Source organism: Salmo trutta, chromosome 10 (assembly GCF_901001165.1).
Source record: "Salmo trutta chromosome 10, fSalTru1.1, whole genome shotgun sequence".
NCBI lineage: Eukaryota > Metazoa > Chordata > Actinopteri > Salmoniformes > Salmonidae > Salmo > Salmo trutta.
In genome coordinates this window covers 5,635,071-5,647,248 of record NC_042966.1, presented here as the reverse complement: position 1 = coordinate 5,647,248, position 12,178 = coordinate 5,635,071, and the positions used below count along the sequence as shown (strand labels likewise).

The 12,178-nt window shown below is 40.5% G+C and overlaps 1 protein-coding gene across 3 annotated transcripts in view; it reads right to left on the bottom strand.

Annotated features, from left to right (window-relative positions):
- Positions 1-3,932: 3,932 nt before the first annotated feature.
- ccdc186 (coiled-coil domain-containing protein 186) overlaps positions 3,933-12,178 on the bottom strand; it is a 157,095-nt gene continuing 148,849 nt past the window's right edge. For all 3 annotated transcript variants that reach the window (XM_029764179.1, XM_029764180.1, XM_029764181.1), the window contains one exon: positions 3,933-6,767. In XM_029764179.1, coding sequence (XP_029620039.1) covers positions 6,711-6,767 — 57 coding nt within the window. In that variant the 3' untranslated portion in view covers positions 3,933-6,710. The remainder of the gene's footprint in view (positions 6,768-12,178) is intronic.

The window sequence follows — 12,178 nt, the reverse complement described above, 5'->3', positions numbered from 1 at the left end:
TTGATTTTAAACAGCAGTTGACATGCTTCGAAGTACGGTAATGGAATATTTCGATTTTTTTTGTCACGAAACACGTCGGGCGCGTAACCCTTATTTACCCTTTCGGATAGTGTCTTGAACGCACGAACAAAACGCCGCTATTTGGATATAACTATGGATTATTTGGGACCAAACCAACATTTGTTATTGAAGTAGAAGTCCTGGGAGTGCATTCTGACGAAGAACAGCAAAGGTAATAACATTTTTCTTATAGTAAATCTGACTTTGGTGAGTGCTAAACTTTGTGGGTGTGTAAATAGCTAGCCCTGTGATGCCGGGCTATCTACTTAGAATATTGCAAAATGTGCTTTCACCGAAAAGCTATTTTAAAATCGGACATAGCGAGTGCATAGAGGAGTTCTGTATCTATAATTCTTAAAATAATTGTTATGTTTTTTGTGAACGTTTATCGTGAGTAATTTAGTAAATTCACCGGAAGTTTGCGGGGGGTATGCTAGTTCTGAACGTCACATGCTAATGTAAAAAGCTGGTTTTTGATCTAAATATGAACTTGATTGAACAAAACATGCATGTATTGTATAACATAATGTCCTAGGGGTGTCATCTGATGTAGATCAAAGGTTAGTGCTGCATTTAGCTGTGGTTTGGATTCATGTGACATTATATGCTAGCTTGAAAAATGGGTGTCTGATTATTTCTGGCTGGGTACTCTGCTGACATAATCTAATGTTTTGCTTTCGTTGTAAAGCCTTTTTGAAATCGGACAGTGTGGTTAGATAAAGGAGAGTCTTGTCTTTAAAATGGTGTAAAATAATCATATGTTTGAAAAATTGAAGTTTCTGTATTTTTGAGGAATTTGTAATTTGCGCCACGCCCATCATTGGCTATTGGAGCAGGTGTTCCGCTAGCGGAACGTCTAGATGTAAGAGGTTTTAAAATAATGTCCGAGTATAACAGAACTGAAATGGCAGGCGAAAACCTGAGGAAAATCCATCCAGGAAGTGACATTATTTTGAAATGGCTGTTTTTCCAACGAAAGCCCATCCACCATTTAAAGGGATAGGACCCAGATTCCATTGCCTATGGCTTCCACTAGTTGTGAACAGTCTTTAGACATTGTTTCAGGCTTTTATTCTGAAAAATGAGGGAGAATGACCACTTAGTCAGTGGAGAGTGTAAAGTCCCTAGAGCCGTTTCCTGCGCGCGACCGAGAGTGTGCCTTTCTTGTTTTTCTTTTATATTGACGACGCTATTGTCCGGTTGAAATATCGATTATTTAGGCTAAAAACAACCTGAGGTTGATTATAAACATCGTTTGACATGTTTCTACGAACTTTACGGATACTATTTGTCTGCCTGTTGTAACCGCATTTGAGGCATTGGATTACTGAACAAAACGCGGCAAGAAAATTGAGGTTTTTGGATATAAAGAGGGACTTTATCGAACAAAACTAACATTTATTGTGTAACTGGGAGTCTTGTGAGTGCAACCATACGAAGATCAAAGGTAAGTGATTAATTTGAATGCTATTTCTGACTTTCGTGACTAATGAACTTCGCTGGTAACTGTATGTAATGTGTGCTGAGCGCTGTCCTCAGATAATCGCATGGTTTGCTTTCACCGTAAAGCCTTTTTGAAATCTGAGACAGCTGCTTGATTAACAACAAGTTAAGCTTTATTTTGATGTATTACACTTGTGATTTCATGAAAGTTAAATATTTATAGTAATTTAATTTGTATTTGGCACTCTGCAATTTTAGCGGATGCTGGCCAGGTGGGACGCTACCATCCCACACCCCCTAGAGAGGTTAAGGTCAGTGTCACGAACCGGCTCAAAGTTCGTAACAAAAAGGGAGAAAACGTGGAGATAAGATATATTTGGCAATCTAACAAAACTCTGAGTCACAGGTTTCATGAAAGTTTACCATAGTGTCTGAAATGCCACCACTATCTCTTCTACTCTCACCATGATCTGGGTATGTGTACTTCATTAGCTCCCCATATTGTGTACAGTTAGCTCATAGGAGGACAGCTGTCTCCTGGTTTATGGCTCGGACTCAGAAATAAGTGTTAAGTCACTGTCGCATTGCACGCCTTTGTCGCTCTTTCTTCAGCCGGTTAGGGAGGGTTTTGAGGTTCACACACACTGTTTGTGATCAAATTATTCCTACCATGCATTAAGACACGATCTGACGTCACCTTCCATGATGACCTCAAAAAAACAGATCAGAACAACAGTTTTGTTCAATTCATTTCAGTTTCAGGAAATCCAGACAAGCATTGACTATATGACAAACTACATGAACCTTTTCTTAATAACATTATCTCTAAGACAAATGTCAAAGAGCATAACATACTGTTACTACTAAAACCCTTTTCAAAAATTAGTTCAGACTATCTAATTTTACTGGCACTCTCTCAGAAGAGTTACCAGATCAGAAAGTTATCACCCTAACCACTCACAGAAGTCCCACATTCCATAAATTCCAATCTGGTGAATTTCTTTTGGGGGGGGGGGCATAAGACAAAGAACAGTGAGACACCGGCTTAATCTTAGACACAGGGAAGGTAGGGTGAATACAGAGGGTACGGGGTAACAAGACGGACAGCAGTGGAACTCAGGACTCTGGAGATGGGAAAAGGACCAATGAACCGGGGAGACAGCTTGCGGGACTCTACCCGAAGGGGCTGATCCCGAGTTGAATGCCATACCCTCTGTCCAATGCGGTAGCGGGGAGCTGGGGTCCGGCGACGGTCCGCTTGTAGACGATACCTGGAGTTGGTCTTGAGAATAGCCGCCCTGGCTCTACTCCAGGTACGTCGACAGCGGTGGACAAACACCTGGGCCGAGGGTACGTTGACCTCCTGCTCTTGTTCAGGGAAGAGTGGAGGCCGATACCCCATGGACCACTCGAAAGGGTAGAGTCCAGTGGCAGAACTGGGAAGACTGTTCCAGGCATACTCCACCCAGACCAGTTGACGGCTCCAGGTAGTGGGGTTGGTTGAGACCAGGCACCTTAAGGTGGTCTCCAGGTCTTGATTGGCTCGCTCCTTCCACTGAGACGAGAACCCCGATCGGAGACCATATCTACCGGGAGTCTATGGATCCGGAAGACATGCTGCACCATAAGCTGGGCCGTCTCCTTGGCAGAAGGTAGTTTGGGGAGAGAAATTAAATGGGCGGCCTTGGAGAACCGGTTGACTACAGTCAGAATGACAGTGTTTCCATCAGACGGAAGGAGCCCAGTGACGAAGTCTAGAGATATGAGACCAAGGACAATGAGGGACTGGTAGTGGCTGCAGGAGGCCAGAAGGAGCTTGCCGTGGAGTCTTGTTTTGAGCACACACAGTGCATGCGGGGACGAAGGCAGAGACGTCAGGGACCATTGTGGGCCACCAGAAACATTGTCGAAGGAAGGCTAGTGTACGACGGGACCCTGGATGCCAGGTCAGCCTGGAGGAATCAGCCCATTCCAGGACCGGACTAGGGACAAACAGCCGGTTAGCCGGGCCCCCTTCAGGTCCAGGCTGGGAGCGTTGTGCCCCGCGGACAAGGTTCTCAATACCCCAATCCACAGCGGCTGCAAGGCATGAGGTAGGGAGAATGGTTTCAGAGGTCGGGGGTGTGGCAGAGAAACTGTATAGGTGGGAGAGGGCATCAGGCTTCACATTCTTTGACCCTGGGCAGTAGGAAATGGTGAAGTTAAATCTGGTGAACAGGCCTGTCTGGAGTTGAGATGCTTGGGTAAATTAGCTTTTGGATTTCCTGTTTTTTTTCTCAGATTCAGACGAAAGCTAATATTTCACTTAACTTTTTTGTATTAATATGTCACAGGTTTCTAGTGATGCTTACAATGACAATTTCCTCTGGGCTGTACATTAAATCACTAGGGTGCTTTCTGTGTAAGGGACAATACAAACAAGACAATAATGAAGAGAAACAAAGAGATTCATCTCTTTTATTCCCTGTAAACACCATATATACACATTGGATTTGGAATTTTAAAAACATTTGACCATTTTACAGAAGATCATATCTACAAATGTATAATAATCACAGTTTGAATATTCAATCAAACAGAGCACATCGAACAACACCAAGACAATCAACAGAAAATACCAACATCTCGCTATAGTCAATCATAATTTTACACTCACATCTGTTCATATTGCTAATTTCACTGGTACGGGAGACAAATTTGCCACTCTCTCTCTTTGTGGACTGGTCTCCCAGGCAAATAACATTAATTTAACATTGCTCCAATGTTTTCATGTTGTGAGAATGTAGGCCTAGGTTGGACCACACATGGGAGTGTTTGACCCTTTTCACAATTCAAATTGTACATTCCAGCACGTTTAAAGTAAAGGTTCCAGCAACTATGGTGGATGCGGAACCAGGCCAGTGCATGGCTTAGTAGTGTGAAACAGGTACTAGAGTTATGCTTCCAATGTTTTTGTTGTCATGGAGGACACATTTCTTTAACCATAAGAGTACCACATTATCCACAGTCACTACATTTGTCTTACCAAGATATCTAGTATGTTGTTCATTTGACAATCAAATTAAACAGTAATGAAACGATTCAGGCAAATTATTTTGCTGTGTCAAATGAACAATAATTGTTGCCTTTGTAACATGACAAGTTACAAAAATTATTGACTGGTGAAAGTCTTCATTGGTTGAAGATACTCTACAACGTTAATCTTTAAGCCATATCAACAGTTTGCTGATCAATGATAAACTGTTTTACCCAGTGTATATAGCTCTGCTTCTGGGGTATTTGGGTAACTCAGTGCATAATAACGAGATGTCCGCAAGCCATTTCATTATGTTAATGTATTTATTCAGATTAATTCCTTCTTGAATAGTCTTTCAAGCTGCTCCGGAAAAATGTATTGACTCATTTGCCCACGCTGCATGTTCTCTACGCACTGTTGCGGAGTAAAGAGCCAGGTTGTGAATCCTGTGTTTTCGGTTTGAAAGGGTGCAAAAAGAACAGTAGTGTTTCCCCTAGATTTTTTTTTTCCTAAGCGGGACTTAAAAGCCCTCAAACCAACAAGCCGTAAACATAAAATGACACAAAACAAATCGATCCTGTGATTGTTCAATAGCGGGGGGCCAAGTGGACTTGTTAGGGGGAGAAGGCATCCCACCTAAACAATGGTGGGAGAAACACTAAAATCCCAGAGGCGTCAAGAGGGGCCTCCTTTACACTATAGTCGAAATAGTTACACATAGGTGACAAAAAACAAATAGGGGGAAAATAACTACAACCAAAGACTGCAGCTTAGTCCTTCATCAGAATTCTCCATATACTTCATACTTGTGTGTGTGTGAGGTGTATTTGTCGTAGACTAGGCAGCCGTGGCTGAGGAAAAGTCACTCTTTATCATGTCCTTGACAAAAGCATGGCCAGAAGCCAGTGTGTTGCAGGTGCATGTCAGCTCTTCTACACTGAGCGAGTGGTCGGGCTACCTTTAAATGTAAATGTTGTTTACACCCATCCCCGGGACCATACGCCTCCAGCTCGGCCAGGTGACCCTCACTATGACAGCTGAAGAACATACTGGTGAAGAAGCAAATGGGGGGGCCTACAATGCTTCGTCCTACAAATTAATGACAGTAAAAACAAGGGAGTGTGTGAGAAAGGATGGAAACAAACAATTGAATATAAAATAATACTATAAAAGATTTCCTTCAGTGAATGGACAAAATGAAGAACAGAAAGGAGAGAGAGCAATGGACTTGATTTTAAACTCCGCAAAAGCTAAAGAAAACATTAAATGCCAATCAAAACTGACAGAAATAAATAAATCACATTAAATTACCAACTAAAGACCAGCCCTAGATTCTGAACTCATTATTATTTATACAACTTCATAGTAGGACATTTGGGGTCAAGCCAGGAGTTATTTTTTGACATTGGTGTTTGCAGAATGTAGGACAACTAGAGAATCCTGACTCCAGATACTTTGTCATAAATTGAACATTTGATGTCAATGGGAGATATGCATAGAAATACAAGTTATGAATAATCATCTCAAGTAACATTTTTGCCTTAAGTGCTTTGTAGGGCGAGAAAGGAAAGTGGACCTGGTGGACAAATTTTTGAAGGGTTGTGCGTTGAGTGCATTAGTAGTCTTTAGTTACTGGTTCACAGTGAGAGTACTACTGTAAGCGTTAGGGGTCACAGCGGTAATTCAAAAATATATTCAGCAAATTGGCACAAACACTTTTTTGGGAGAGTAATAAAGGATTGGCATGCACACGGACTTGCATTAGCAACTGGCTTCAGAAAATGCTAACCAACATAATCCTTTCAATTCATTCATAAATAAAGCTATCCTTGGCATCCCAGGAAAGTGTAGTAGATTATGCAAGGGGGGGGGGAGATAGTAGGACAATCCATTGGTCAGAGGATCTGAGTACTCATCCCATTGGAGAGAAGAGTTGAGAACATGGGGGTTTTCAAAATGAGAACAGGCGACTGGTATTCAACATTCAAATTGCTCCTTTACACTGCTTGTGTGCATGTGTGCGTGTGTGTATGCATGTGTGTGTTCGCATGTGTGTGTCTCAGTTAAATTGTTGATGTGGCACAAGATAGTTGGTGGGGTCTTCAACATTCCCTCTTCACTTGGTCCTCTATAATTTCCTTCAGACACTGTCGTCTAGCATGCGCCACTTCCTCTGAGCAATGTCCTCCAGCTATCGTTGCTGTTTGATAAGTCGCTCAATCTCCGCCCCTAACGTCTGAAGATTTTCCTACAGAGATATAGATAGAGAGAGAGAGAGAGAGAGAGACACACACATCAGGCAACCCATTCAACAGTGAAATATTCTGAGCTGGACTACATCGTTTCCCATCATTTGGAGTCCTTCACCTTGTACATTTCTAGGTCATCAAAGTTAGACTGGAGAAATGGAAGATGAGAATTAGGACAGAGAGAGAGAGTACAAGACAGAGAGGGGGAACAAGATGGTGAAAAAGACGTACAGAAGAAAGAACGAGAGAGGAGAGAGAAAAACGGTGAAAAACAGAAAGATGCTTACAGCAGGGATGGATGCATATCGTCTTGGTGCTTTCCTTAGAGACTGTTTGATTGCCTAATCACCCCAGTAGACTGACTAATCCTACCATGGGCAATGCTCTGCTGGTCAAACAATTGGACATCAAACATCAAACCTGGGTCTTCTGTGCAACTCAAAACCACAATAACCCACTGAGCTTAAGTCTAGGCATTTGTTCTGGGAGCTAACATGAGATTTTGGGTTTCAGTCAAGGTAACTCATAATGCGAGGATAGTTCACCAAACCAGCGCGCTGTTACACAGGTACAGTATCTTACTTGTATTTATTTATTTAACTAGGCAAGTCACGGCGGCCTAGCCCGGCCAAACCCTCCCCTAACCCGGAAGACGCTGGGCCAATTGTACGCCGCCCTATGGGACTCCAGATCACGGCCGGTTGTGATATCTGTGAAGCCAGCTACCATAATTAGTGGCTTTCCATAGCAATATCCCAGTGAGCAATGACCAACACAGGACATCCATGGACGTTACAAGTGGTTGAAATTTGGTTAGTCTGCTCTGGCCTTGATTTCAACGTCTACAGACGTAGATTTTTGGTCAGGTCCGAACCGGCCTTGATTTGACCCGAACATAGATGTCAATACTGTTTTACTGTACTGTACAAACTTGTGAAACAGACGTCTATGATTGGTTCAGATTTGGTCCAGTTTATTTAATTGTCAGCCATTGTTGCCATTAATGCTAGTTATTGCTAGTTTGACCACCATAGGGCATCTTTGAGAAGCATTTGATAGTCTTCAATATTGGCTGTACTAGAGAATTTAAAACCTTTTTTTCTAAGAACATAGTATATGGGATATATTTGAAGAAATGTAGCTTAATTAATTTGATTAACATTATAGTGTTTCTATTCCAAGAAAAACGAAAAGTGAAACCCTGAGGGTTTCCGTTAGGAACATATGGCGCTGTACAACTTGACGGTCGGGAGTAGGCTACAGTACTAAGAGCATAACATTTCCACACCCTAATTGTAGTCTAACCAATACCCAAACAGAGATTCAGTGAAAATAAAAAATCTCATTGATTTACCAAGACCAGTCCCCATGCTTGTCTCAGAGCAGCGCGAAACGATGCTGAAATAGTTGACCACACGCAGGTGGGCTATTACTTCAAATCCTATTGCTTCTAACTTCAATAAGCTTTTAAAATAAATAAGACCTACACCACATTACTCAACACTAGTGAGACTCATTTCGCCTACAGTATATCTACAAATATTTTTTTCAATGACGTGACTCTCCGCCAATAACTACATTTTGAGGATTGGAGGATTCTAAATGAATATCTAATTCCATTAGGATCTGTGATAATATCTAAGGGGCATTTTTCGTTAGGGCAAATCTGATATGTGAGAATATCTAAAGGACTTCTATATAATTCTAAATTAAATAATAATAATTGCTTTGTTTAAAAAAATCACTATATTTTGGAGATTATTTCGTTTTCAAATAACCAAAAGTGAGCGTGTAATCTGAATAACAGCCAAAATTATATTTATAAAGGCCAAAATATTTATTTATATTTTTAGAGGGAGAGAAACCAAAAGCCCGCAATGCCTATTTTTTTGGACAAGGACATCCCGGCCGGCCAAACCATCCCCTAACCCAAATGACGCTGGGCCAATTGTGTGCCACCCTATGGGACTCCCTATCACGGTTGGATGTGATAGAGCCTGGATTCGAACCAGGGACCAGTGCCTCTTGCACTGAGATGCAGTGCCTTAGACCACTGCGCCACTCGAGAGCCATGATCAATATGACCAATATATATTGTCCTACTAATAGCCCTTCCTAGAAATGTTGTTTGCAGAATTCCCTGCCTGCTACGCTTGTGAAAAACAAGCTAAATAATATTAATAATACTTTTTCACTTGTTAAAGTTTCCAATTGATGACTTTTTTTAATCAATTAGTATATTTGAGTTTAACCATAATATTTGTTGTATTATTTGTTCTGTCTTTTCTGGTGGATTAAACTGAAATTGCAACCAACTTTCTATGGTTTATTTTTAAAATAATGATATTTTGGAGATTATTTCGGTTTCAAATAACTGAAAGTGAGCGAAAAAAAGGCCATTCTTGAACATGAGGTGAGACAAATTTGTAAATAAAGCCAGTTTGTTATTTAGAATGGGATTGATTTTAAGAAAGCTTAAGTAATTTGAATAATATTATGGAGTTTCTATTCCATGGAAAACAAAACCCTCAGGGTTTCCGTTAGGAAAATATGGCGCTGTACAAAGTGACCTTTATTTAACTAGGCAAGTCAGTTAAGAACAAATTCTTATTTACAATGGCGGCCTACACCGGTCAAACCTGGACGACGCTGGGCCTATTGTGCGCCGCCCTATGGGACTCCCAATCACGGCCGGTTGTGATACAGCCAACCTAACTAAGAAATACATTTGACGATGCAAAGAGGGAGGGGGAGAATTGTAAGAGTCTATTGTCCTGCTGATAGCCCATAATGGCACTGTACAATGTGACCGGTCGGGAGTAGGCTACAGTACTACAGTAATAAGTACTACAAGTACTACAAAATAATCCTGACATTTCCACACCCTAATTGTAGTCTAACCAGTGCCCATGCTTGTCTCAGAGCAGCGCTGTCTTGACCTCTGAATGCTGTCTTTTCCCCCTTCCACTTGCCTCTTCCATTAATTTTGAAAGGGTATTTTCCAGTAAGCAACAATTTGTTCCCCTTCATTAGCCTATTTTGTTCCAATATTTCTGTCATTCAGTGATATTTATTCCCATATTCATTCGTTATGGATCATGAGAGATGGTGGAAATATTTTTCCTTTTACAGACTATAATACATGGTGTCCAGGTCAGGGTAACCAAAACATTTCTTTATTAAAGACTATCAGAAAAATGTTGGTACTTATTTATTTTGATCCAAAGCCACGAATGAGTGAGTCACTCAGCTTTATGTAGGTGCCGAGGCTCTATGACTGCGCCATCAACTTGATTATTTAGCAGACATCACTTGCTTATATTCTCTTAGAATAAAACCTTAACAACCCTTTTAGTAAGTAATACTGACATGTAGTAACAAAATAATAAGTGTATTTTTCCGGGTGTGCGTGCAGGACAGAGGAATAGCAATTCTTACACTATTGTTCAGGAAGAACAGAAAATTGCATGTCAATTCATAAACCATGTGCCATCGAACATCGTAAATCTCTTCCCAACTAGTTTACAATCTATATGGCTCTCCGCCAATAATTACATTTAGAGGATTGGAGGATTCTAAATTCTTTGTTTAAAAAAGAACGATATTTTAGAGATGATTTCGTTTTCAAAGACATCCCGGCCGGCCAAACCCTCCCCCAAACCGGACGACACTGGGCCAATTGTACATCGCCTCATTGGTCTCCCGGTCGCGACTGGCACGGTATCGAACCAGCATCTGTAGCAACGCCATTTGCACTGCGATGCAGTGTCTTAGACCGCTGCGCCTCTCGGGAGGCCCCATCCACAAAGTTTTTAATGCTAATCAATTGCCTTGCACAAAGTATCAAAATACAGAGAGGTGTTGGTAAGAGGCTATTGTCCTGCTAATAGCCCATAATGGCGCTGTACAATGTCGGTAGTTCAATATAATTGAATATTGCCATTTCTCTTAGAATAAAAACCTTAGTGTAACAACAGTTTTAGTAAGTAATACTGATGAGTAGTAACACAAAAATAGGTGTCTTTTTCTGGGTGTGTGCGTGCAGGACAGAGGAATAGCAATTCTTACACAATTGTTTTAAATTCAATCACAAAGGTTGTGTCAGGAAACTTTGAATACGGTCACTGCCAGTTCCGAAGCTCTTGGTTAACACAAGTGCCAGATGGGAATAATACCACGTATTCCATACTGTAATCTTCATCCATTATCCTTTATTAAATGTATTTAAATGTATTTATTAAATGTATTTATTTAAACGTGACAATGTTTGTTGACATATAGATAGATAAGTGAAATTATGTACGGTTGAAATTTGTCAATAGAAACAATGACCCCCCAAAAAAGCATTCTCAACATCCGTGAAAGACGTATTTTCAACGTCCGTAAAATAAGTATTTTCCACATCCGTAAAATACATATTTTCAATATCTGTAAAACACTTATTTGAATCTTTCACTTAGAACCAAAAATGAATGTGACTTCAATGTCCATAAAATATGTATTTTCAACGTAATTTTGCTCACAAGAATGTCATTGTCCTCACACTCTACCTTGGCTAATGCCATACTAAACAATCCAGTCCATCATTGAAAACCATATAATAAAAAAAGATTTCAGAGGAAAAAGTAAATAATTGAAAACTGTCTAATGACTATCTTGGCCTTATTTGCCAGATCCTTGGAAATGTCAAGATCATATTGCTAGATTCAACAGATCAGAGCAGTCTCCTAAAAACCATTGCTGGAGTACAGCCAGTGTTTCCACTTGAATTCCCCATTGTTGCATTACAGCCATGATAAAAAATGTTTTCAGTGTAAACTTAAACATCTAAAACCAGACAAAGTATGTAGAAAAGACAAAGGAGCAATATATTTTTTAATAAGTAATCTTCGAGAACTATCACCAAAATAAAAATTCCAAACGTCATTGATTTTGTTATAATGTTCATGACAACCATGACAAAATGTGTACTATTGCAGGAAATTTGCTAAAAACTGCACCATTGGTCATGCCAACTAACTAGAATAGTCCCAGTAAGCAAAATTACGTTGAAGGCTATTTGATCGGAGAAACCTGCATGATCTAAAAAGTTTCTGTCTCATTACATTGTCATACATTTTATCTCCAGCCTGTAGGATACAGAAAAGGCCACATACTCTTTCTACCATATGCTATATCTGCTAAATAATTTTTGGGGACGAAATGTTGGAGCGATGCGTCTCTCCAACAGCACCCTGGAGAGGCGCGCTGGGAATGTACAAAATAAATATTTTGCGTCCCGCCTTTTACAAGGTGGGCACTGGTTATCACGAGGCGACATCAGCGCTCAGCTAAAAAGCCAATTTCTCTACCTGGTTGAGAGAAATTGCCATTGTTTTTAAGCAGAATTATGTGAGGTTTTATGTGTTGA